At 47.5% G+C, this 26,642-nt stretch overlaps 1 protein-coding gene, 2 long non-coding RNA genes and 2 other non-coding genes across 17 annotated transcripts in view; 4 read left to right on the forward strand and 1 right to left on the reverse strand.

Moving 5' to 3' along the window:
* LOC113908166 lies at nt 1-2,535 on the forward strand. Its single transcript, XR_003515376.1, has 3 exons — nt 1-121; nt 1,143-1,177; nt 2,056-2,535. It is a non-coding gene; the product is annotated as an uncharacterized LOC113908166 (long non-coding RNA).
* Nucleotides 846-1,050, forward strand: LOC113917514. The gene has a single exon (XR_003518251.1). It is a non-coding gene; the product is annotated as a small nucleolar RNA SNORA73 family (small nucleolar RNA).
* Nucleotides 1,184-12,075, reverse strand: LOC113908169. The gene is made up of 3 exons (XR_003515379.2): nt 11,943-12,075; nt 4,843-4,931; nt 1,184-1,986 (listed from the first exon to the last, which is right to left on the reverse strand). It is a non-coding gene; the product is annotated as an uncharacterized LOC113908169 (long non-coding RNA).
* LOC113917508 lies at nt 1,774-1,978 on the forward strand. The gene has a single exon (XR_003518250.1). It is a non-coding gene; the product is annotated as a small nucleolar RNA SNORA73 family (small nucleolar RNA).
* Nucleotides 3,304-26,642, forward strand: part of RCC1 (regulator of chromosome condensation 1) — a 26,348-nt gene continuing 3,009 nt past the window's right edge. The window contains exons 1-12 of one of the 13 annotated variants that reach the window (XM_027568164.2): nt 3,320-3,345; nt 5,132-5,161; nt 11,123-11,254; nt 20,839-20,920; nt 21,504-21,593; nt 22,465-22,652; nt 22,825-23,004; nt 23,845-23,941; nt 24,052-24,174; nt 24,676-24,831; nt 25,087-25,206; nt 25,545-25,697. In XM_027568164.2, coding sequence (XP_027423965.1) covers nt 20,848-20,920; nt 21,504-21,593; nt 22,465-22,652; nt 22,825-23,004; nt 23,845-23,941; nt 24,052-24,174; nt 24,676-24,831; nt 25,087-25,206; nt 25,545-25,697 — 1,180 coding nt within the window. In that variant the 5' untranslated portion in view covers nt 3,320-3,345; nt 5,132-5,161; nt 11,123-11,254; nt 20,839-20,847. Of the gene's footprint in view, nt 3,346-4,498; nt 4,516-5,131; nt 5,162-11,122; nt 11,255-11,948; nt 12,364-12,828; nt 12,966-19,532; nt 19,687-20,838; nt 20,921-21,503; nt 21,594-22,464; nt 22,653-22,824; nt 23,005-23,844; nt 23,942-24,051; nt 24,175-24,675; nt 24,832-25,086; nt 25,207-25,544; nt 25,698-26,642 lie in introns of those variants that run through there. The other 12 variants (XM_027568173.2, XM_027568148.2, XM_027568155.2 and 9 more) reach the window with 12 other exon arrangements.

Here is a 26,642-nt window from a genome sequence, read left to right on the forward strand (position 1 = left end):
GATGCGCAGGCGCAATAAATACACCTTGACTTCCGCGCGCTTCAGAAGATATAAATAAGGATGCCCTGGGGCTTCCTCGGTCTTTTCGAGAACGATTGCTGCGCTGCGTGGAAGTCGGCTGGTGAGCATTTTTACCCGTTCGATTCGTTAGTTCTAGGTTTAGTACCCCGGGCCTGCCAACCAGATTTTCTTGTGGGCTTCATCCTATCTAGGATTCCCTTCAGTGGTGTCTGTGCTGACTACACTTACTTCATGCAGGGGAGCTGGACCGGATATGGGCCATGGAGGCCTCGTGAGCTACGGGTCTTGCCTGTAATCTAAGGCGTTCGCGCCGAAACCTGCAGAGCTGCTACCTCATGCGCCGGACGCTAAATGCGCGGCCCACCCCCTCCTGTTGCCCATCGCCCAGCTTATTACCTTGTCTTCTAGGAGGCGGTGGAATTGCGTGCAGGTCATTTAATGTCTGACACCTATATGAGCTTGAGAATCGATTTCGAAACGGACGGTTCTTGATTCTGCCACTTGCTTTATGATGTAGGGTGAGCTCACGACTCCTGATGATCGTTTATGGATAGGAGCCGTAGTTGCTGTGTCTACGGCTTTGCATTTGCCATTGCTTTGGCATTAGTGCTAATCGCCTGTTGGGGTTTGTAGATATGTTCGGGGTACCTGGCTGAAAGTTAATTTAGATAACTGACAGGAGACTGCTGATCGGTATTGAACTCGAATTTCGTTGGCACTTGGGATAGGGTCCACCCCAAAGTGGATATCCTGGGGAAGTCGCCATCAACTGGTTGAAATTTATTTGTAGCTCAGGAGCTTGCAAATTAAGTAAATTACAGTGACCAACGTGGATACTCCCGGGAGGTCACTCTCCCCGGGCTCTGTCCAGGTGGCGTACGGGAGCATAGGGCTCTGCCCCGTGACGTACAGTCCCTTTCCACGACGTTGGAGATGAAGCCGGGCCTTGAGTCTGCGCCTGCATATTCCTACAGCTTCTCAGAGTCCTCCGGACGATGACTGAGGAGATAAACCATGCAGGAAACAGCTCCCTCTATCTGGATCTAGGTTGATTGGAAAGAAAAACCTTTTCTCCCTTCCAAGTATTACTGGATTAAGCTCTTGCCTACCTTATTTTGCAGTGATCACGCAGGATTCCAAGTAAATTTGATTCGAGGTAAGTAAACCAAAGAATTTGGGGTAAGAATTGTTTTTGGCTTTTATTTCCTGTTGACATTTAAATCATTCCAGCCCAGTTCCTTTTCATGAATGTGTTCCTGCCATTAATACATCCAGATAGAAACTTTGCTGCATTTTTGTTGGCATGTTGACAGTTTCGTAAATGTATTCTTATGTCTGGGAAGATAGCTATTTATTCAATAAAAGTTAATATTTTCACATCTTTCTCATGTGATAGGGTAGAAACTTGCTGCTAATGGAAAAATTGGGTGAATTAACCAAAGTCAAGATTAGCAAAGCTTGCGTGCAAGTCCTATAAACAAAACAAATGTGCATACTCCCTCAAAGTCTGTGTATGGTAGCCAAGCATTTGGTGTCCAATACGAGCCCTTTCCATGATACTGGAGATGAAGGTGGGTGTATGTACCTGAATAGTCCTAGGACAATGACTAATTAAGTAGAGAAACCATGAAACAGTAGTAAACCACTGGGTTTTAAACAGGCTTTCCTCAAATTCACTCGTGTAGAATGGAATGGGGGGACATGGAATCTCTTAAAATGTTTTGAGGGTGATGCTGTTTAATCATAGGCATTCCAACGTGGATACTCCCGGGAGGTCACTCTCCCCGGGCTCTGTCCAGGTGGCATACGGGAGCATAGGGCTCTGCCCCGTGACGTACAGTCCCTTTCCACAACGTTGGAGATGAAGCCGGGCCTTGAGTCTGCGCCTGCATATTCCTACAGCTTCTCAGAGTCCTCTGGACGATGACTGAGGAGACAAACCATGCAGGAAACATCTAATGAAAACTAAAATTAAAATTTTTAGTGAGATCTTAAGTAGGAGTCTGATCCTCTTTTTCATTTGTTTTCATTCAGGAGAGAAGAGGAGCCTCACCAATCATTGGCAGTTAACACACTTTTGGGGTCCTTTATTTGGCAGGGAGGGTTGGTAAAATGAATGATAAATGCTGTTTTTATAAGATAAGCCTGGAGGTTTGGAAACTTGGGCACATTTGACCTCTTTAAAACTGAATACTAAATTTGGGGAACAAGTTGAATGTTCCATAGGACAGGTGCCCATTGAAATTTAGGGAATGCGGACAGCACTGAATATAGGCATGTCTTAACAATCTGGTCCTTTGACCCACAAAGCCCAAAGATTCCAGAATGCCTATGAGGAGAAAATTTAAGGAAGCTAAGATGCTACTTGGCCTTTTCTACTGTCTCAAGTAAACTGGGTTTTCTAACTACATAACTGAATGGAAAACAAAAGCCTATCAGATCCTAAGTGTCTTATTAAAGATCCAGGTCTGTTTATAATGTATTTATGAATTATAATAAAGATGGCTGCATATTTGTGTGGCTCCTTTTTTTGTGGAAATGTGACTGACACTCGTATTCTGTGAATGGAAGTGCTTGTTAGGAAAACTACCTTTGCAGTTTATGTTTGCTTAGTTCTGCATTAAAGACTGAGCTTGTGTGTCTTGTGTCACTTGACACTTGTTTACTCCTTTTTTTTTTTTTTTTTAAGATTTTATTTATTTGACAGAACAGCAAGAGAGGGAACACAAGCAGGGGGAGTGGGAGAGGGAGAAGCAGGCTTCCCACCGAGCAGAGAGCCTAATGTGGGGCTTGATCCCAGGGTCCTGGGATCATGACCTGAGCTGAAGGCAGATGCTTAATGACTGAGCTACCCAGGCACCCCAGCACTTGTTTACTCTTCTGTTGGAAAATGTGTATTGATTCCTACCAGTTACCTAGTGTGCAGGTAAAAGCTGGTTGCATTCAAAGGTGGGTAGTGCTTAGGATACCTAATGAATTTAGGTGTGGTGTCTTGAAAGGTGAACATAACAATCAACCACTGGACATGAGTGTTCAGAGATCTTGGTTACTAATTAGACCAAGCCTTCAGTTTCCCCCAATATAGTACAGGTAAGTTGACCTTAACAAGGTTGGGCATAAATGCTAAAATCACACCTCTGTTAAGCTAGTTAAGTCTCTACTGCCAGTGTTTCAAGTGGAACCTAAACCGGAGAAAATTGTCATCCTGCCTATGAGTGATGGGAGGTTGAGTCACAAAGGAAATCTTGTCAAGCTCATGTACTAGCTGCCAGCATAGGGCAGCTGAGACCCTGAAGGATGGGGACTAACAGAACCATCTAGAAGGTAAAGAGTCTAGATCCAGAGTGGGGCTAAATGAAACAAGGTGGGGAGGGGGCTTTTAAGGAGTGTGATTAAGGTGATCTGTTAAAACAAGTACACTTGAACTTAACCTGTGCCAGGCACTGTCCTAAGCTTAGCATGTATTCACAACTCTGAGGTAGGTATTAGTTTTAATAGGCTGATTGTCCAAGCCAACAGCTAAGTAGATCCTCTGTACAAATGAACTGTAGAATTGCTAGGAGGGAACCTGGATGCCCAGGGCCAACCTTTTGTCTGGTACTCATCTTTCCTATCCTTAACTACATAAGCAGCCTATGGAAAGGAGGTGCTCAGATGTCTGAATAGTGTTTTTTCCCTACACCCAGACAGGGAATTTAGTTTTTAGTATAAATGAACAGGGTTAGGCTGGGTAACCTGCTGGGCAAGAAATATGTGCATTTTTTTCCTCCATGTCCAAAGTGTAGATGAAACAAAGCTGTCAGGTATTCTAGGCCCCACCTTTTCAGGCTTCTTTCGACATACTTGTCTGTAGGCTTTTTCCAAACAGGCTCTTCTGGCCTTTTTCTACATGTAGGCAGTCCTATCAGTCATTGTGAAAGTTGGAGTCTTGGAGTCACGACTGCCTGCATTTGAATCCAAATACTACCACTTGCTATCCATGGGACCTTGGGCAAGCCACTTAACCTCTGCCTCAATTTTTTCATCCATAGAACCGGGGATGATAAAAGTACCTACCTCTTGGGGTTTTAATGAGAAATGAGTTAATTGTAAAAAGCTTACAGTTTCATAAAAGCACAATGAGTTTGTTAAATATCACTTCTCAAGCAAACACCTGGGATGCAGTATCCAGTAAATTTTGTTGAATGAATAAAGTCTACCATCACTTAGCTATTACTAACCTAGGTTTATCTCAGAACCAACCCTCTTTCCAGGAGAGATTAAGGGATTAGTAACTTCCCCAAGATCACCTAACTAGTAAGGAGCAGAACCAGGACTCAAACCTAACTCCAAAACCATATTATATATTACTAGCTTTGAGCAAGACAGTGGTGATGTATGTACATCATTTGATACTCCATGTACCTCTGTAAAGTAGGTACTCTTGTGCCCATTTTGCAGATGAGGAAAACTGAAGTTGGAGGATATGAGGAACTTGCCCAAGTTACACAGCCAGTAAGTGGCAGAGCATGCCTGTGAGCAAGGCAACTGACCACAGAACCTATTTTAAACCTATGTCATATCATGCCTCAAAAAATACTATTTCCACCTGGTTTAAACCACTTTTTTGGTATTAAGCTAATGTAATAACCACTATACCATAAAACGTCAGTTTCAGTTGTAATGAGTTACAAACATAAGTGCCCAGTTTTACTTGACAGTGGAAAATGAAGTGGAAATGAGTAGTTTCCTGGGGAGTGAGAGCCCTTCCCTGGCCATGCCTCCTTCTTTCACCCCTTTCTATCTTTGGGATGGATGGGATCCACATTTTAATGATCGTACCTGACATTTGATGAAGATTTGCTGTGTGCTAGGCATTCTTTAATCAAAACAGTCTTATGCAGGGCAGGGAATTTTATTAAATCCATGTTCTAGGAAAGGAAGACAAAATCAAAGTTTTATCATTTGCCCAAGACCACACAGAATAGAACTTAAAAGGTGTTTGTCTCTAGAGCCTGAACTCTGCACCACTGTCCTCACTTTCCCTTAAAAGCACCAGCACCTTGAGCATTCCATCATGATAGCATTCTGATGTGATTATTTTTATTTTTTATTTTTATTTATTTGACAGAGAGACAGCCAGAGAGAGAACACAAGCAGGGTAAGTGGGAGATTCTCGAGAAGCAGGCTTCCTGCCGAGCAGGTAGCCCGATGCAGGGTTTGAACCCAGGACCCTGGGATCATGACCTGAGCCGAAGGCAGATGCTTAACGACTGAGCCACCCAGGCGCCCCTGATGTGATTATTTTTAAACTGATGTACGTCTAACTTAACTAGTTGGATCCTCAAGGAATGGGACCATCTATGTAAGCTCAGTACCTATACTGTGCCTGGCACATAGCAAACAATGGTTGATGATTTTGTTTTTCTATGTTCTATTGATTTCTGCTTTTATCTTTATTGTATTCTTTTTACTAGATGTAGTTTACTCTTCCTCATTTCTGTTTTTATTAAGATTTATTTGGGAGAGCGCACAAGTGGGGAGGGGGAGAGGGAGAGAATCTGGAGCAGATTCCCTGCTGAGCATGGAGCAACACGTGGGGCTCAATCTCCCAATCCTGAGATCATGACCTGAGCTGAAATCAAGAGTCACATGCTTAACTGACTGATCCACCCCAGCACCCCTCTTTCCCTCACTTCTTAAGGTAGAAGTTGAGGTCATTGATTTAAGAGCTTTCCTTTTTTTAAATATAAGCATTTAGTGCTATATGTTTCTCCCAAATATTGCTTTAACAATATCCTAAACTTCTGGTATGTTGTGTTTTCATTTTAATTCAGCTCAAAATACTTTTAAATTCCCTTTTGGTTTCTTTTATCTATGGGTTATTTAAAAGTGTATTCATTTTTAAATACTTGGGAGTTTTCCAAACATCTTGCTGTTATTGGTTTCTATTTTAATGTCAGTGTAGTCTAAGAATGTACTTTGTACGACTTGAATCCTTTTAAATTTACCAAGACTTGTTCTATGACCTAGAACATGGTCTATCTTGGTAAATGTTTCATGTACACTTGAGAAGAATATGTATTTTACTGTTGTTTGAAGAAAGTAAGGTGGAATGTGAAGAAAGGTGAAGCACTGTATAAATGTCAATCAGTAAAGTTGGTTGCAAGTGTTGTTCAAGTCTATATCCTTGCTGGTTTTCCGCCTACTTGTTCTATCAATTACCGAGAGTAGGTTATCAAACTCTCCAGCTATATTTGTGGATTTGTCTATTTCTTCAAGAAGTTCTATCGGGGGTGTCTGGGTGGCTTAGTTGGTTAAGCATCTGCCTTCTGCTCAGGTCATGATCCCAGGGTCCTGGGATGGAGCCCCACATCAGGCTTCCTGCTCAGCGGGGAGCTTGCTTCTCCCTCTGCCTCTGCCTGCCACTCACCCTGCTTCTGCTGTCTGTCAAATGAATAAATCTTTAAAAAAAAAAAGTTCTGTCAGTTTTTGCTTCATGTATTGTGAAACTCTTATTAGTTGCGTACATGTTCAGGATTGTGTATTTTGATCCGTTGACTCCTTTATCATCTATGAAATTACTTTTTTTCAATAATATTCTTTGCTCTGAAATCTACTTTGTTATTAATATAGCTGCTCCAGGTTTCTTTTGACTGGTGTTACCAGAGTATGTCTTTTGTATCCTTTTACTTTTAACCTATTTGTATATTTATATTTGAACTATATATCTTGTAGGCAGTGTATAATTGGGTCTTGCTTTTTTGATTTATTATGATAATCTCTACCTTTCACCTGGAGTGTTTAGACCCTATTTTTATATGATTAATGTGCTTAGGTTTGAGTCTTACCTTTTTTTTTTTATTTGAGAGAGAGAAAAAACATGGGTATGGAGAGGGGCAGAGGGAGAAGCAGACTCCCTGCTGAGCAGGGCTCGATCCCAGCACCCTGAGTTCATGACCTGAGCCAAAGGCAGACACTTAACCAACTGAGCTACCCAGCGCCCCAGAGTCTTATCATTTTGATACTTGTTTTCTATTTGTCTCATCTGTTCTTTGTTCCTTTTGTCTTCTTATTCTGCCTTTTAAAAAATGAGTACTGGGGGCACCTGGGTGGCTCAGTCAGTTGAGCGTCTGACTCTTGATTTCCACTCAGATCATGATCTTTGGATCCTGAGAGTGAACCCTGCATTGGACTCCTCACTCAGCAGGGAGTCTGCTTGGGATTCTCTCTCTCCCTTTCCCTTTGCCCCTTCCCCTATGCTTGCACACACACACTCTCTTTCAAATAAATAAATCGTTTAAAAAAGAAATGAGTATTGGGCGCCTGGGTGGCTCAGCTGGTTAAGTGTCCAACTCTTGATTTCAGCTCAGGTCATGATCTCAGGGTTGTGAGATCGAACCCTGCATCGAGCCCCGTGTTGGGTGTGAGGCCTACTTAAGATTTTCTCTCTCCCTCTCCCACTGCCCCTCTGCCCTCCCTCTCTCTAAAAAAAAAAAAAAAAAGTTTTTTTTTTCTGATTCTATATTACCTTTGTTAGCTTACTAGCTATAACTTTATTTTGTTATTTTTGTGGTTGCTTTAGGGTTTATAGTATACATCTTCAACTTATCAGAGTCCACATTAATTGATATTATATCACATCACTTAGGACAGTATAAGGACCATACGTTTGTCACCCCACAGTCTTATTGTTGTCTTGTGTATCACTTTTATATATATTATAAAACCCACAATACATTATTTTTTTTTGTTTAAACAGGCAATTATCCTTTTTAAAGTTTTAAGAAAGAGGGGCGCCTGGGTGGCTCAGTCGTTAAGTTTCTGCCTTCGGCTCAGGTCAAAATCCCCGGGGTCCCGGGATCAAGCTCCTCATCGGGCTCCCTGCTCAGTGGGAAGCCTGCTTCTCCCTCTCCCACTCCCCCTGCTTGTGATCCCTCTCTCTCTCTGTCTCTCTCTGTCAAATAAATAAAATTTAAAAAAAAATAAAGTTTTAAGAAAGAAAACAATCTTTCGGGCGCCTGGGTGGCTCAGTTGGTTAAGCGACTGCCTTCGGCTCAGGTCATGATCCTGGAGTCCCGGGATCGAGTCCCACGTCGGGCTCCCTGCTCAGCGGGGAGTCTGCTTCTCCCTCTGACCCTCCCCCCTCTTATGCTGTCTCTCTCTCTCAAATAAATAAATAAATAAAATCTTTAAAAAAAGAAAGAAAACAATCTTTCAAAAATGAAGGTGAAATAAAGTATTTTCCAGTGCTCTTCATGCCTCCATTGTAGATCCAGATTCTTGTCCGGTGTCATGTTCCTTCTGCCCATCTTCCTTTAACATCTCTTTTACAGTGGTTCTACTAGTGATGAATTCTTTCAGCTTTTGTATGTCTGAAAACTTATTTTCTTTTTTTAAGATTTTATTTATTTATCTAGATCTAGATATAGATCTAGATAAATAAAATCTGGGATCATGACCTGAGCTGAAGGCAGACGCTTAATGACTGAGCCACCCAGGTGCCCCTGAAAATAACTTATTTTCACCTTCATTTTTGAGAGATGTTTTTGCTGGATATACCTTCTTAGATATAATTTTGCTAGAGTACTTTAGAGATGTTGCTCCATATTATGTTTGCATTGTACCCTTGTCTTTGTTCCTCTGTACCTAACATGTTGCATTGTATCCTTGTCTTTGTTCCTCTGTACCTAACATGTTGCATTGTATCCTTGTCTCCTTTCTCTGTATATAACATGTCTTTTTTCTGACTGCTTTTAAGATTTTCTGTCATTGGTTTTAAGCAATTTGATTTTGATGTATCCTGTTTTTTGTATTTGGAGTTACTTGAGCTTCTTGGATTTTGTGTTGGTCAATTGTTCTCCAGAGAAACAGAACCAACAGAAGGTATGTGTGTAGATAGACAGAGATTTACTTTAAAGAATTGGCACACGTAGTTGTGGGGGCTGGCAAGTCGGAAATCTGCAGGGCACTTTGGCAGGCTAGAAATTCCAGCAAGAGTTGGTGTTGCAGTCTTGAGCCTACATGCAGTCTTGGCAGAATTCCTTCCCTTAAGGCCTTCAACTGATTGGATGAAGCCCACCCACATTACAGAAGGTAAAGTCTACTGATTTAAAGGTTATCATATCCAAAAAATACCATCACAGCAACATCTAGACTGGCATTTGACCAAACAGCTGGCCACCATAGCCTAGCCAAGTAGACATATAAAATTAGCTATCACAGATCTGTAGGTTTGTAGTTTGCACATTTTTAAGCTGTTATTTCTTCATATATTCTCTGTCCCCAGGTCCTCCTTGCTTCCCTGTATATTTGGCCACTTAAAGTTATTCCATAGCTCACTGATGCCATTTTCAATTTTTTAAAATTCTTTTTTCTCTATGTTTCATTTTGGAAGTTTCTCTTGCTGTGCCCTCAAGTTTACTAATCATTGCTTTTGCAATATCTAATCTATTGTTAATAGCATCCAGTGTATTTGTAATCTTAGATACTGTCAAGAGATTCACTTTGGGTGGTGCCTGGGTGGCTCAGTTGGTTGAGTGTCTGTATTTGGCTCAGGTCATGATCTCAGGATCCTGGGATCAAGCCCCACATCTGGCTCCCTGCTCAGCGGGGAGTCTGCTTCTTCCTCTGCCTCTCTGCCTGCTCAGGCTCATTCTCTCTTTCTCAAATAAATAAAATATAAAAAAGAAATTCACCTTGGGTCTTTTTATATCTTCTATGTCTCTACTTAACTTTTATGCGTATGCAATAAAGTTACAAAAACTCTTTTTTTTAAAGATTTTTTAAATTTATTTATTCATGAGAGACAGAGACAGAGAGAGAGAGAGAGGCAGAGGGAGAAGTAGGCTTCCCGCTGAGCAGGGAGCTCGATGCGGGACTCGATCCCAGGACCCTGGGATCATGACCTGAGCCGAAGGCAGACGCTTAACCATCTGAGCCACCCGGGTGCCCAAAAAAACTTTCTTTTTTTTAAGATTTTATTTATTTGGGAGAGAGAGACAGGGATAGAGAGAGAGCATGAGTGGGGAGGAGAGGGAGAAGCAGGCTCCCTGTTCAGCGGGGCTCAATCCCAGGACCCCAGGATCATGACCTGAGCCGAACGCAGACACTTAACTGACTGAGCCACCCAGGCGCCCCTACAGTAACTTTCAATATCTTTCATTTCTGTCATTTGAACCAGTTCTGGGCCGGGTTCAATTGATTGTCCTTATGGTCTGTGTTCAATAAATAAAACAATGATAGAACGTGAAAAAATTAAAATGAGTATTTGGGTTCAGAATAGGAAAAGATAAAGTGGAGCCAAGGAAGGCTTCACAGAGATGGGGACTGAATTGAGCCTTAAGATATATCAAGAGCTCAGCAAGGCAGGAAGAAAGCCTGTTGGGGAAAACAGCCTACATAAAGGTGAGAAGATAGAATGAACATGGGCACCTTCAGAGTACAGTGCAGAGGGGAAGGGGAGAATGGGAGATCAGTAACCTGGGGCATTAGCCACCTGCTGTTCCAAGCACAGCAGTGAAGAGATTTTGGAGTTTTTAAAAGATTTTGAAGCAGGGCAAGTTCTCAGAGCCGTGATTTAGGGAGACTGGCATGGGGACCTAGGTGGAACAAAATGGAGGGGAAGGGATGAGGGGCGGGAGCAGAAGCCAAGAGGGTGGTGCCTTAGACCAGGGGGGCAGAAACAGAAACATGAAGAGGGGAGAAGGAAGAATCAGAAGTTAAGGATTAAATCTTTACTTCTCCAAGAACCTTAATCTTGGCTGTAAGGATGAAGTTGGGAGGGGAGTCTAGATCCATAGAAAACATGTTTTATTTTAGGTGTTGTGTCTTCTGGGAAGAGCTCTAGGGCTGAAACTTAGGGTGGAAGTCAGAACCAGACCAAATGGACTGTCCTCTCAGTTGAAAGAACAAGAGTTCTGGTCCTCTTCTACTGTTTGTGTGCTGACCCCAGAGAACTGGCCTCAGCTCTTGAAACCTCATTTTTCTCATTTGCCAACGATCATGAGGTTGTGTAAGGAACAAATGAGCTCATGGACATGGGTGGATGTGTTTCTGTAGTTAACAAAGTAAACGGTTTTACAAAATAGGTGATAATAATCATTCTTACAATTACGTTAAGCCACGTGAATGAGTAAGATCTTGGAAGAAGACAGCAGAGAGATCAAAGATCCAGGATTAAAACTTGGAGAAATTTCACAGAATATCATCCAAAAAAGGAGTCCATGATGGAGGCGGAGGTAAACTTGGAGAGGTAAGAGACCCTGAAGATGGGGAGTACTTTGGGGTGGCCTCCACATTGTAGGAGAAATTCGGTTGGTAAATACTCATCAAAAGTGTCCATCTAGGGTTCAGGTACGATTGAATGACTTTCAGAGTCAGAATCAACATGAAATGGAGAAAATGCCCTTCTGCAGAGGTCCCTGCTCTGATCTCAGAAATCCCCCAACACAATCAAGTCACCTCAGGGAACACCTGAAATCCTGAACTGTTTGTATCTATCCTGAAGAAGGAGTGTGTTAACAAGAGCACACAGTCAACTTGATGCTTTTTCCCACCTCCAGCACCCAACCCCAGTCCACAACCTCATCTTTCTTAGCTGGTCTCCTTCGCTTCTCTTGCCCACCTACCCCCCCCCCCCTTATTTTCCCCTCCCACCAACTCCATTCTCCATTTTGCTCTGAAATAAGACTCTGCTCATGTCACTCCCTTGCTCAGATCCCTTCCCTAACTCCCCACTGCCTCGGGATAGAGGCTGTACTCCTTAGACACACAAGGCCCTGCATCATGATCTGACTCTCCCTCTCGAGCGTTCTCCACTCCTACGGGCACCCTCTGCTCAAATCACACCTTGGCAGTTTTCCGCAACCACCCTAGGTTCTCATCGTTCCCTGTCATCGCAAGGGATGCATCTCTTAGATGCCCTGCCCTCTTAGACTTACCTTGGAAAGCCTTTCTCAAGCCTCAGGCTCAGCCAGATGCCCCTGCGTGGTTGTTGATGGTCTGATTTCTCATCTTTCTCTGACGGGGACCCCTTTGAGAGCAGGGAAGATCATTATCTCTACAGTCCCTGCCTCACCTGGTTTCAAGTCGTCTCTGGTTGTCAGTCCACTGGTCCGGATTTGGAGCCTCCCAAATACATACACACCGTACCCGGGCCAGGGGCGGAGAGAACCCGGTCTAGAGCGCTCTAGCCCGAGCGCGCCACTTGCACTTCCCGGGGCGGCCGCCAGGGGCCGCCGGGCTCTTTGTTTTCCTTTCTGGCCCGGGGTCGGGGCCGGAGGCCTGCAGAGCGCATGCTCTGGGGCAGTTCGCGGCCGGGCAGGCGAGCGGAGGAGTTGCTTGTGGCGGACCTGCAGCGAGGTAGGTCGCGCCCGTCACGGGCGGAGGGTCGGGGCGGAGGGTCGGGGCGGAGGGCGGCGCGCGGGGCGGCCACAGCCGGAGCCCTGGCGGGCCGGGGCCGTTGCCCGCGCGCTCATGTCGGCGGCGCCGGCCCCACGTGAAGCCGGGCGGCAGGAAGGCGCGGGTGCGGGCGCGCGGGTCCCCGGCCCCGCGGGGCGCCCTGGCGCCGGCCTGGCCCCGCCTGGCTCGAGCGAGGGCCGCGCGGCCCCTCTGCCGCCGCGCCTCTCTCGTCCGGCCCGCGGCGCCCGCGCGGGCGGGAGATTCAAACGGCCCGAGCGCGGCCGGCCGTGTGCGCGCGGCCGCGGTGACCCCGCCGGGCGCAGAGCCGCGCGCCTCGCGGCCCGGGACCGGCCGCCCCGACCGGGGCTGCGCTTCCGGAGCGGGGAAAGTGGTTTTGCCCAGCGTTCGTCCGGAGGATGCGTGTGACAGAGCCAGGGGAGGGATCCTGCCCGGCGAGAGTGTGTGCCTTAGGAGCGCGAGGGTAGGCTGGTGAGGGTCTTCTGTAGGGAAAGAAGTCTCAGCGTCAACAGGCACCAGGACGAAGACTGTTGACTCTTGGAGAGGTGTGCTGTGAACCCTGCATCAAACTCATCTGTCAACCGATTATTTACTGGCTTTCTACTCCGTGCTGCGCTGGCAGGGCTGGGGAACAGTGGTGAGAAGGGCCCCGCGTGGCCTTTACAGAGCCCCCGGTCTCCTTGGGGAGACCCATCTGGGGCCCTCAGTTATTGGTCCATTGTGTCACCGAAGTATGTCCGTGAAACCATTCATTCGTCAAATGGTAATGGAGGTGCTCCAGCCAAGTGTGACTTGTGTGCCCTAGCAGAAGTTGAGTGTATGGAGTGGTCCGGGAACTCTTGAGGGGGTCAGGATGGCTTTCCAGGTGAGGTGACTCTTGAACGGGGTTTTGACCAGAATTGGAGTTATTCAGCTGCCTGGGGTGGAGGAGTTCGTGCCATCCAGGCAGGGGCATGCCAAGGCATGAAGGTGTAGGTGAGTGCTGGGGTTAGGAATACCACAGATGTTGAAGTCTGGTTAAAAGAAGGGAGTAACAAGATAATACAGCAAGGGCTGGGTCTTGAAAGGTCTGGAGTGCAAGACCAAGAAACACTGGGTGGTGGTGGAGGAGGCAGGGACGGTGTCACCCAAGAAGGGCAGCAGAGCGGAGTCTGGAAAGATGAATCCGGAGTTCACCTTGCTCTTGTTGCAAAGACATCCCAAGAGCAGGAATCCTGTTCAGCTTTGCAACTTACTAGTTGGGTGCCCTTGGACCACCCACCCAGTCTCCCTGGGTGTTAGTTTCCTTATCTGTAAAATGAAGGTAAGAGGCATGTTGTGAGAATTACTAATATCCTGTATTTTTAATAAAGCAGTGATTCTAACATCCGGTGGAAGCTGAGGTCCCTTTCCCCCGGGCATAACTCTGTATACAAGGGGGCGCCTCTGGCGAGGAACTCCTGGGGTGAAGTATACCAGCGCTGTGCCTGGCACATAGCAGGAGCTCAGCAAGTGTTTGCTGACACATGAGACCCTCTCCTCCCGGGGACCTTAACTCACAAAGATTCTTAAGCTTCTGAGACTGGCAGGCAAGTGTCTGCCTCCTGACGTTGGTGAGGTGGGGGTGGTGGCCAGGACAGCTGCTGTGGTCAGAGAGGGCCCTGTCTGTCTTTGCAGAAACGAGGCTGTGGAGAGGTCGTAGGAGGTCACAACAGGAACACCAGGCCCCTGGTAGACTGTCTAGTCTGGTGTGCCTTCATTCACTACATGAGGAAACTGGAGCCCAGGGAGAAGAGGGGAGGGAGGGTGGGGGTGCCCTGGCCCTGATGGGGAGTGCTCAGGAGACCTGGGATCTAATCCCACTTTTGTGGCCTGGGGCACCTTTCCTTAGCCTCAGCTTTCTTTTTTTTTTTTTTTTTTTTTTAATATTTTATTTATTTATTTGAGAGAGAGAGAGAGTGAGAGAGAGAGAGAGAGCATGAGAGGAGAGGGTCAGAGGGAGAAGCAGACTCCCCGCTGAGCAGGGAGCCCGATGCGGGACTCGATCCTGGGACCCCAGGATCATGACCTGAGCCGAAGGCAGTCGCTTAACCAACTGAGCCACCCAGGCGCCCCAGCCTCAGCTTTCTTATCTGTAAAACCAGGGTGATCACACCTAGCATCATAGGTGGCTCTTAGTGGAAGTTGACTCTCTATCTGAGTTCTACTTATTTCTATGTCTTACTCTTCTCCCAGACTGTAAGCTGCTGAGGATGGAAGCTGTGTTTGTCTGTTAGGGAGTGAGGGGTGGGGACAAAAGATTGCTACTTATTTCTAGTCGAGACACTTAGTGTGTGGTTAAGAAAACACACCCAGAGCAGTTCGAGAAGGAGTCTGTACAAAGGACTGATTTGTGCAATGGAGGATAGGCAGGTGGGTAATGGGTGCAGGGCTCCACCTTTTATTTTATTCGTTTATTTATTTTTAGCTTCTTTCTTTCTTTAATCTCCATACCCACTGTGGGGCTCGAACTCATGACCCTGAGATCAAGAGTCGCATGCTCTTTTGTGTAAGCCAGCCAGGTGCCCCCAGGGCTCCACCTTTTAGGAGGTGCCCTCATCCCCTGCCCTGCCTCTGGGATTGCTCACAACAGCATTCTGCAGTACCTAGAGTCTTCCATCTGAGAGGCAAATATTCTGAGGCTCACTGAGAACTCAGGTCTGTCCTTTCCCATGTCCTTCAGTGGCTCCCACACCCACCTGGCCCACCCACTTAGACCCAAGCTGCCTCAGTGTCTCCTCTCTGGTCTCATCATCTTCTTCCACTCAGCTGGCTTCTGCCCTCACTTGTGTTTGGCCAAGCTCATGGGGGATTCTGGAGAGGCCTGCCTGGGCTGCCTCCACCCCTGCCTGGATCATGGCTGCCTTTGGCTGACCTGGTTTTTGTTTTTAAGTCAATCAGGTATACCTGGTTTCTCTTCCTGACTCTTTTTTACTGGCTGTATTCTCTGAGCCTCAGGCCCATCAGTTGAATTAGGAGTGATAGTGCTGCTTCAGCTTGTTGTGAGAAGTAAAAGGCTGTTGGCATACAGAAGATAGGAGTGGCCAGTGCCCCAGAGTGGCTTGTATTTTAAGGAGTAGGTTGGTATGGTGGACAGACATGTAAACCAGAGTAATTATGATCTAGAAGATCCCAGTTTCTCTGGGAGAGAATGGTTAGTTTAGGATGAGGGGAGGGACCAGGAAATTTACCAGTGGAGGTGACTTTGGGACTGAGTAGACATTCTTCCAGTAGGATAAGGGATGGGAAGGTATAGAGATGCAAATGGTCTGGAGAGAACAGTAAGCAATCTAAGATTGTGTAGGAAGCAAAAGGAGGATGTGACAGAGAAGGGATGAGGCCAAATGTTATGTCAGTACCAGACTCTGGAGGCCTTTGGCACCAGGCTAAGAAACGTGGGCTTTGTCTTCCAGGCAGAAGGAACCACAGGGGAGTCTGAGCAAGGAAGCCGCTTGTTTCAGGTTTGAGGTTTAGAAAGATCATGATTGACTTATGGAATGACATGGGGTGGGGATCAGGAAGACCAGAGCCAAGTGGCTGTCTTTTCTTGGTGAGAGGGTATGAGAGAGAGCCCAGGCTGGCTGAGAGACTGGGGAGCTTGGGGAGGAAGTTGGCAAGGGCACCAGCTTTGGAGTCTGACCAGCTTGGTTGAGACCTTCACTCCCTTTTCCAGTCCTGGGTGAGGTACTTTACCTTTCTGAGCCTCAGCTTCCTCACCTGTAAAGTAGAATCAGTGTGCCTAGCTTGCAGTGACATGCCCCACAATGTTCACCAAAACGTGGGTGGCTAAGGAGATGTTCACTCGGTTCCAACCCACAGTAACACATGTTTTTGTTAGCGCCCTGTGATACCAATCACCTCATGTTTATTTTTCCGTCTCCACTCCAGGCCTTGCCTGCAGGTCAGCCTAGCATCAGCACCAGTATGCTGACATAATTCTCTTCCCTTTGTTTTCACTTCTTGTTGTGAGCACTTTTCCATGCTACGACACGGTCTCCCTCCCTGCCACAGGTCATTCTGATGAGCTGACGGGAGATTTACTTTTGGCAGGACAGGTCCTTGGCCAGACATACAAGCTGTCTACCTGAAACAAGGATACCTGTTCTATCCCACACCCCTTAACCCACCCAGCTCTGCATACTTAACATTCCCTCTCCTTGGCTCCCAACGACTTCAGACTTAAGGAAAACATCGGGTAAAATGGGGCTCTTGGGTCTCTCCTCAAGCGTTTGTCCCCTAGTGTTCTCCCGCCTCACCAAATAGAAGTCTACCATCCTAGTCATTTTTTTTTAAGATTTTATTTTTAAGTAATCTCTATACCCAATGTGGGGCTCAAAGTCACAACCCTGAGATTAAAATTCACATGCTTCGCCAACTGAGCCAGCCAGGTGTTCCAATCCATCCTCCTCATTTAAGCCAACGCCTGGGAATCCTTGTGTTTGGCCAAGCTCATAGGGGGATCCTGGGGAGGCCTGCCCGGGATCCCCTGGGTTTTTTTTAGGATGAAGAAAGCCATTCTGGATCCCTCCCTCTCCCTAACTCCACACAGCTAATCCATGAATTGAATCTGTCTCCTAAGTTGATCTGTTTTGTGTCCTTTTTCTCTATTACCTCGGACAGACCCAGTCAAGTCACCATCTTCTCTTATTTGGATGCCTGCAATGGCCTCCTCTTCCAGTCGATCCCAGTTTCTTTACAGTAGCCAGAACAACCTTTTAAGAATGCAAATCTGGGGGCGCCTGGGTGGCTCAGTCGTTAAGTGTCTGCCTTCCACTCAGGTCGTCATGATCCCGGGGTCCTGGGATCAAGCCCCGCATCGGGCTCCCTGCTCAGTGCGGAGCCTGCTTCTCCCTCTTCCTCCCCCCACTTGTGCTCATGCTCTCTCTCTCTCTCTCTCAAATAAATAAATAAAATCTTAAAAAAAGAAAAGGATGAGGGGCGCCTGGGTGGCTCAGTCGTTAAGTGTCTGCCTTCGGCTCAGGTCATGATCCCAGGGTCCTGGGATCGAGCCCCGCCTCGGGCTCCCTGCTTAGCAGGGAGCCTGCTTCTCCCTCTCTCTCTCCCCCTGCTTGTGTTCCGTCTTTCGCTGTGTCTCTCTCTCTCAAAATAAATAAATAAAATCTTAAAAAAAAAAAAAGAATGTAAATCTGATGAAGACTTTCTTAAAAGTTTTCCATTTTCCCTAGAAGGCCTTGCATGATCCAGCCCCTGCTCACCTCATGCCATCTGACCAGTTCTCCAGCTGCAGCCGCACTGGCCTCTCCTGGTTCCCAAACTTACCACACTGTGTCCTGGGCCACTTTTGTCCTGGTCTTGCCCTGCTGGCTTTCTCTCATATTTCAGGTCCCAGCTTAAAGGTCACCTCCCTGACCACTCTCTTCCCTACCCCAAGTTATTTTCTTTTTTTTTTTTTTTGATGTGATAAAATATACATAAAATTTACCATTTTCACCATTTTTTTTCCATTTTAACCATGTTTAAGCATATAGCTCAGTGTCGTTAAGCACACACACATTGTTGTGCACCCCCAAGTTATCTCTTACGTCACTTTGCTGAGTGGATCTTTCACTCAGCACCATCCGTATGTTTCTTTCCTGCTACAATGTAAGCTCCATGAGAACAGAGAGGGTTAGTCTCCTCTTTCCTTGCTACACCCGGCCCAACACCAAGCACTGTAAATAGGCACTCAATAAATATTTGTGGGACAAATGAATAAATGCTGCCATGTATTGAGTACTTACTGTGTGCTTGGCACTGCAAAGTCCATTACAAACATTTCATTCAGGGTTTTTTTTTGTTTGTTTAAGATTTTATTTATTTATTTGACAGAGAGATAGAGAGGGAACACAAGCGGGGGAGCGGCAGGTGGAGGGAGAAGCAGGCTCCCCACTGAGCAAGGAGCCCGATGTGGGGCTCGATCCCAGGACCCTGGGATCATGACCTGAGCCGACGGCAGATGCTTAATGACTGAGCCACCCAGGGATCCCATTTCATTCAGTTTTGACAGCAGCCCTGAGAAGTACCATAGCATTCCCCTTTACAGAAGAGGCTACAGCGCAGAGAGGTCAAGGCTGCGGGCCAACCAGGGTCACAAAAGCTGGGGTGAGCAAGCCACAGCTCTGGCAGATGAATCCAGTTCCCTCTAATCCCAGAGAATGTGCATCTTTAGCATGGTAAGAGGGGTCTCAAAGAGGTGGGTTGGAGAGAAGGCGTCACACCCCAAGAGAATAAAAGTTGGGTGACATTCAGGACTGCCACCTCATCACAGTCAGAACTGGGCCAGTCACAACCTGTAGAAGGCGCTCAGCCTACACAGGCGTGGAGGATTCTGAACCTTTGGCTACTTCCTTATCTTCAGTTCTTTGTTCTCCCCCAGGATTGTTAGCAGAAATGTGCTCAGAAAATCCGAGGCCTTTGGCCTTGTGTTCATTACCAGGCAGTGGGGAGCTGGAGAGGCTGATGCTCTAGGACCTGCTGGAAGAAGGAGATGGGGAGAAGGTGCCGGTTAGGCCCACAGCTGAGCCTGAGAAGGGCTCTCGAAGTTCTTACTCCATTTATAGTCTTGGGTAGAGTCTCATCCCTTAGCTCCAAAATGGAGGAGAGCTGGGTTAGATTAGATTAGAGCTGTGCTCAAGCATTGCCTGGGGTAGGCTCTAGATGTCATAATACCGATATGAATGTATAGTTTACAGCATTAGCTCATTTAATCCTACATAAAGATGTAGGTACAATTACTATCCCTGTTTTACTGAGGAAGAAACTGACTCATGAAGAGGTTATGTAATTCTGCCCAAGGTCAAGCAGCTAGAAAGTAGCTGAGCCCAGATTCTGGCCCTGAGGTCTCTCCACGGGCACAGGCTATCCCACTTCTACATCAGGGTAGCTCTCAAGGGCCCTGACCCCTGCCAACCATTCCAGAACGTGTGCGATCCAGATGGGAGAGCCCCAGGCTTAGGCAGTTTCACAGCCTTAAAGACCAGGGCTCAATAAAGATTTATTTCCGGGGCTGGGTGTGTGGAGGAAGGCGGCTTTGGACACAGTTTGGGCTGGATTGGAATTGAGAGAGCTGGGGAGAATGTCTCTGTTCCCCGCAGCCTTGAGGAAGACAGGGAGACCATTGTGGGGAAGCAGCAACCAAATGAGGAAGCCATTTGGGACTGAAGCCCTCAGCTGTCCTGGATGGTGCTAGGTCCAAGAACCTTTCTTGTCACCCACAAGTGGTTTCCTTTCCCCTATTTGTAACACCTGGTGAGTATATACAGTGTTTATTTATTAATTGGACTCTTAAGGAAAGCCAGTGTCTTCTCAGGAGTGGCACTTTTAGATCAGAGGGCACAGATGGTCTGGTTTGATTTTTTGTAATGAGAATAGCTTTTTTGGTTTTTTGTTTGGTTGGTTTTTCTTTTGCTCTGATAACAGTAGTGCTTTCCCAAAGTTATTAGTGGTTATCTCAGGGTTGAGGGGGAGCTGTGAGAGATACTTTACTTGATGTTGTTCTTCAAGGCTTTAATTTTTTATAATAAAATAAAAAATAGGGGTGCCTGGCTGGCTCAGTCAGAAGAGCATGCAACTCTTGATCTCAGGGTCATGAGTTTGAGTTTCACAGGTGGAGACATTACAAAAATATATAAATAAACCCTAAATAAATAAATAAAACATGTAAAGTTCTTTGTCAGATATTTTACATAATACAGGAAGGTACAAAAAAAAGTGTCCATAATCCCATTTTCCAGAGGTTACTAACCATTGTTAATAAATGTATTTCCTTCCACACAGTCTTCTACACCTATTTTTGCATGTGTATGCCTTTTTTAATGGGATGATGGACTGTTTTTTCAAGCTGCTTGTATTATTTGGCAATGGTGAACATCTTCCTATTCGATAAACACATCTCTGAAAGCATCCTCTTAATGGCCTCATACTCTTCTATCCTGAATATATTGCATATTTTCTGGCCAGCCCCCTACCATGGGGCACATGGGTGGTTCTATTTTTTTTTTAAGATTTTATTTATTTATTTGAGAGAGAGAGAGAATGAGAGATAGCACAAGAGGGAAGAGGGTCAGAGGGAGAAGCAGACTCCCCGCTGAGCAGGGAGCCCGATGCGGGACTCGATCCCGGGACTCCAGGATCATGACCTGAGCCGAAGGCAGCCGCCTAACCAACTGAGCCACCCAGGCGCCCCTATTTTTTTTAATATTAGGAAGAATACAGTAGAGAATATTTATGGAACCTAATCTTTGGGTGTATCCATTATTCTTGTTCTCCTCAGATAAATTCTGAGAAGTGGAATTGCCGGAATTCCTCTTACCATTTTTAGGGTTTTTGGTAAATGTTGCCTAGTTAGAGCAGGAAAGTGATTGCCATTTCTGAAATGGAATATTTGCCTCGGTTTTTCAGGAAAGGAAGATGCCACCCAAACGTATAGCTAAGAGAAGGTCACCCCCAGAAGATGCTCTCCCCAAAAGCAAGAAGGTGAAGGGTAAGTTGGCGCTGGCCTCTATCTCTGAATGGGGGCCCTCTTGGAGCCCCCAGAATCTAGGACTGGGCTCCTGCCTCCCTGACATCTGAAGCTGAGGGGCCTGGAAGCCCAGGAGCTCCACCCAGATGCAGGGTCCCGTGTAGCTTACTGAATCCCACCCCCTGGAAGTCATAAAGGAGGAGACTTGTCTGCAAGCACTCAGGCAGTACTGGCAAAAAAACAAAAAAACAAGACCCTAGCTAGGACTTTGCTCCAGGCAGTAATGTACTATGGCTAGGACCATTGACTTCCAGAAGTGGGTTCAAGTCCAGGCTCTGCCACTTTCTAGCCGTGTAACTTTGGGCAAGTGACTTAACGTCGCTGAGCTTGACTTTACCCCGTTAATAAAACAGAGGCAAGAACAGCACCAATTTCGCTGGGCTGTTAAGAGGAAAACGAGATACGTCCTGGTAGCATTTGAGGGAGGCAGCTGTGCTTTGCTCTTTCCTGGGACCCTGGAGGGAGACGGGGAGGAGAGAAATCCACCCCCAATCTGGGAGGGAATAGTGTGGACCGACGCTCAGATGGTGTCTGTCTTTTGCAGACCGTCGTAACCAGGCAGTGAGGGCTGTTGCCTCCCATCGCGTTCCAGGTGCCCAGAGGCCGAGCCCTCCTGACCAGAAAACCCGACCAGGTGGCTCCCTGCCCAAGGCACCCTCTGCGCAGCCGTAGCTGCCCCGGCAGCCGTGGCCACACCCCCGGGGGGAGGAGCTGGACACCATTGGCTGTCCGGGGCCGCGGGCAGCCGCCATTGGCCAGCAGTTGGCCCTATGCCTTCCACTGGTTGGCTTGTACCTTTCCACAAATGCCTGTCTTCTCTCTTAACTCCTGCCCCTTCCTCTTCAGCTGCGGGTCAGCTGCCAGATAGGAGCGGAAGGGTTCCGTGGGAATATGTCTGGGAGTTAAGTTGCAGCCTGATGGTGGAGGCTAGGGACAGTGCTCTGACCCATGTAGGTTCCTTTGGTTTCAGTGCAAACTTTACTGTTTATTAGCTCCGTGACTCTGGGAGGGTTACTTAACCTCTCTGAGCCTCTGTTTCCTTTCCTGTAAAACAGGAGCCTAAATATGGAAGGTCTGTAGTATAATTTAGGGGACTACAAAGCAATTTAACATTTGTAGAATAAGCAGCCAGTAAAGGGTAGACATTATCTGAGTCCTCACTGTTGGCACCATGACTTCTGAGAACTCAGAGCTATTCAGGAAAATCATCTGTATCCTCACTGTTCTCTTTCCCTCCCCACCAAGATTCATTTCACAATGTTGATTGTCCCTCATATTAATAATGTGCTCAGTTTTTAATTTTCACAAAAACCTTGTGACACAGTTATCTTTGCTGTTCACATTTTACAGATGAGGAGACTTAGGCTTCCTAGAAAGATCCTAGGACTGGTCTGTGGCAGAGCAGGGGCTTGAACCCAGGTCTGTGTGGTCCCAGAGCCCATGCAATGACCCCTCCTCTCTTCTGTTATCCTGCACACTCAAGGGCTGTCTTCTTCACCCCTCAGTCTCCCATAGGTCCCACAGCACAGAACCAGGCATGGTGCTAACACTGGGCCAGGGCGATGTGGGCCAGTTGGGGCTAGGCGAGAATGTGATGGAGAGGAAGAAGCCGGCCCTGGTGCCCATTCCGGAGGACATCGTGCAAGCCGAGGCTGGGGGCATGCATACTGTGTGTCTAAGCAAAAGTGGCCAGGTAGGTTGGGGTGGGTGGCACAGGATTGGACAGGGCCTGGGGTTGGGGGGCTTGGGGAAGGAGCTTTGAGCCACACACATCACTCTGTGGAGTTGGAGCTGGTTAGCTGCACAGGGAGTGCAAGAATGGACTGAAGCCAGACCTTGTGCTAATGGGGGCATCTTGGGCACAGGTCTACTCCTTCGGCTGCAACGATGAGGGTGCCCTGGGAAGGGACACATCAGTGGAGGGCTCAGAGATGGTCCCCGGGAAAGTGGAACTGCAAGAGAAAGTGGTACAGGTGTCAGCAGGAGACAGTCACACAGCAGCCCTCACTGAGGATGGTCGCGTTTTCCTCTGGGGCTCCTTCCGGGTAAGACTGGGTCTGGAAGACCGCATGAGGGCTGGCTGGCTGGCAGAATTCACTGGTGAGACCCCAGTGATAATCCATCTCCACCTCCTTGTTGTACTTAATGGTGGGGAAATCAAGGCCCAGAGGCAGAGCTTGGGCCCAGACCCAGGTCTCTTCATCCAGGCCTGTCCACACCACTGGCTCTTTCCTCGAGTCTATATTATGAAGTGTGTTATCTTGGGAAAGGGGTGGGTCAAGGATGCCTTTGGGCTGAGGCTGATTCAGGAAGCCTGCTGTCCTCACCCATCTCCCTGCCTTCAATCTCCCCCCTTCCCAGCCCTCTTCTACATCTGTCAGGGGTTTGGGGGTGCACGAGAAGGATTGTCACATCTCAGAATTTCTGAGGCAAGGGAGTTTAAAACAGTAGAGTCAGCATTAAAATTGTCTTGGTACTTTGGTATTTATTTTGAAATGTCAAAGATAAAGGAACCTGATGAGGTGTGTCCTCATCATGGCTGTTTTTAAAGCTACTTATGGAGAATTTCAAACACATAAAGGTAATCAGAAAAATATATCGAATACCCATTTACTCGCCTCCACAGGCATCAGCTTGTCGCCAAACTTGTTTCCTCTCTACTCCCATCCATTACCCTACTCCTTTGTTACTTTAATGTAAATCACAAGCCACATATGATTTCATTCATTAAGTATTTCACTGTTTGTCCTGGCTCCTGCCCACCTCTTCATCTCCGTCTGGCACCAGTCCCCTTCACCAGACAGCTCTGTGGTTGCCACAGGCCTGGATCTGGCTGGTCTGGGGCAGACAGGACTGGCGGATAAGTGCTCTGTCCTGCCTTCCAGGACAATAACGGTGTGATTGGACTCTTGGAGCCCATGAAGAAGAGCACGGTGCCCGTGCAAGTGCAGCTGACCGCGCCTGTAGTGAAGGTGGCCTCAGGTAAGCCTGGGGGTGCTCGAGGTGGGAGCTGGAGAACCTCGTTCTGGGGCTAGCCTAGTCTTGGGCCATATAGACAAGCCCTGTATCCTGTGCCTTCCTCTCCCCCGCAGGAAATGACCACCTGGTGATGCTGACAGCTGATGGTGACCTGTACACTTTGGGCTGCGGGGAGCAGGGCCAGCTGGGCCGTGTGCCTGAATTATTTGCCAACCGTGGTGGCCGGCAGGGCCTTGGTAGGTGGCTTAGGTCTGTCTGGCAGGGCAGAGCAACTTGGCAAGCCACCCCCTGGTGAAGGTCAGAAGCAGGAGGGATTCTCTGTGTGAGTTTCGGCTTGCATCAGCTAGGCCTGTGGTGATAGGTGAGAACTCTGACTCTAGAGCCAGACCACCCTGGATTTCAATCCTGGTTCTACTACCTATTGGCTGTGGGACCCTGGACATAGTTTTCTCATCTCTAAACGTACTTCACTGGGTCGTGGTGAAGTGAAATGGAGTTAACATAGAAGAATGTTTGGCACATGGTAAGTTCCATGTAAATGTTACCTTTTACGACTCTGGGAGTCTGAGTGAGGCACTTTTACTCTCTTGGCCTGTTTTCTCTTCTTTTTAATAGGGAAAAGGAAGAAAAATCCCTGCTTAGCTTCCCTCCAGGGGCTATAGTATTGGGAAAAAACACACAGGGCAGAGAGAGAAGCTGTGTGTCTGCCACTGACCCCGGCCTCCTCTCTGCTACAGAACGACTCCTGGTTCCCAAGTGTGTGATGCTGAAATCCAGAGGGAGCCGGGGTCATGTGAGATTCCAGGACGCCTTCTGTGGTGCCTACTTCACCTTTGCCATCTCCTGTGAGGGCCATGTATATGGTTTTGGCCTCTCCAACTATCATCAGCTTGGTGAGTCCCAAGCCAACATCTGGCGTAGCCCAGAGTGACTTGGGTTCCAATCCTGGCTTCACCACTCATTTGTTGGGCACCCTTGTTGGGGTCCGCTAACCCCTCAGAGCCATAGTTCTGTTATCTGTAAACTGAGAATATCCTTACCTTGGTATTTGTGTGGAGGAGGTGGCCTCACTGTGTGAGAGGATGAAGAAGCACAGCTCCTTGGACAGCTTCACTCCTGACAGCTCTATTCTGGCATTTTCCTCCCAGGAACCCCAGGCACAGAATCTTGCTTTGTACCCCAAAACTTGACATCCTTCAAGAACTCTACCAAGTCCTGGGTGGGCTTCTCTGGTGGCCAGCATCATACAGTCTGCATGGATTCGGAAGGTGGGACCTCTGGGTTGGGGGTGGAGTATTCCTTGGGCATAGCCTAGCCAGACTCCTGAGACCATGGTCCTTGGAACCTGGGCCTGCTCCGTGGGTTGGGCCAGATGTGGGTCCATGAGGGCCATCCCCATCCCCCAGAGTCTTGGCACTCTTCCAAGTATGAGCTCAGTGGGGTCCTTTGGGGGTTCTCCCAGACGTCCCCCAAAACTGGGACAGATGCTGCAGACCTGCTTCTCACCACCCTGGGAGTGGGGACCAACTCCCTTGGATTTGGGAACTCACCTGACCTACCTGGAGCATGCCCTCTGCTACTCTTCATCTCCTCCCTCCTCCCACAGGAAAAGCGTACAGCCTGGGCCGGGCTGAGTATGGGCGGCTGGGCCTTGGGGAGGGTGCCGAGGAGAAAAGTATACCCACCCTCATCCCAAGGCTCCCTGCTGTCTCCTCAGTGGCTTGTGGGGCCTCTGTTGGGTATGCTGTGACCAAGGATGGTGAGTTGGGGCTGCCACTTGGTGTGGTTGGGTCCTGGGGGTCATGATTCTTACCAAACTTCTCGTCAGTCTGTGATGTCCATCATCAAATAGAGCCGAGATGCAGAGAGCACTATTTGTGATGACGTTGCTTTTCTCCTGTCAGAAGCTCTGGCTTTGATGAACATAAAATGAGTAAACATATTGTTTTAAAAAGGGTTATTTGTTTTGTAGCATAGAAAAACAGTAAAGAGAGATACATCATCTACAGGCAGTAGGACTTGAATCTCAAGTCTCCAGAGTCTTTTTTTTTTTTTTTTAAGATTTTATTTATTTACTTGACAGAGACACAGTGAGAGAGGGAACACAAGCAGGGGGAGTGGGAGAGGGAGAAGCAGGCTTCCCGCAGAGCAGGGAGCCCAATGCAGGGCTCAATCCCAGGATGCTGGGATCATGACCTGAGCCGAAGGCAGACACTTAACAACTGAGCCAACCAGGCACCCCCAGGTCTCCAGAGTCTTAACTCAGTCTTCCCTTTACACTTTCCACCAAGGTGACCCCTTTATTTACAACCTAGTATGTGCCAGCTTCCCAGGGAGTTGTACTTAAGACTTTTATTAGGAGAAAGAAGGCTTAGTCACTGGGGTTCCAGCAGGCACAGCAGAGGAGGCTCTGAACCAGATGGTCACCAAAGCCTGAGTGGGTAAGATCGATAGCCATGGACACCTTGAGAAGTCTGGAGCTGATGGAAGCGCTTGACTGGAATTATCTGGGAAGAGTTACTGAGAAAGTAGAGCTTGTACTACACCTTAAAGGTTCAGTCCAATATGATAAGCAATGAAAGGCATCCCCGGCACAGGAACATCTAGAGCAGTCTCAAAGGTCCTTGGAATGGAGGGTGGTGTAGGGTTTTGGGGAGTGGCCAGTCATGTAGAGCCTTGAATGCCATGCCTAGGAGTAGGGAGA

Source organism: Zalophus californianus, chromosome 4 (genome assembly GCF_009762305.2).
Source record: "Zalophus californianus isolate mZalCal1 chromosome 4, mZalCal1.pri.v2, whole genome shotgun sequence".
NCBI lineage: Eukaryota > Metazoa > Chordata > Mammalia > Carnivora > Otariidae > Zalophus > Zalophus californianus.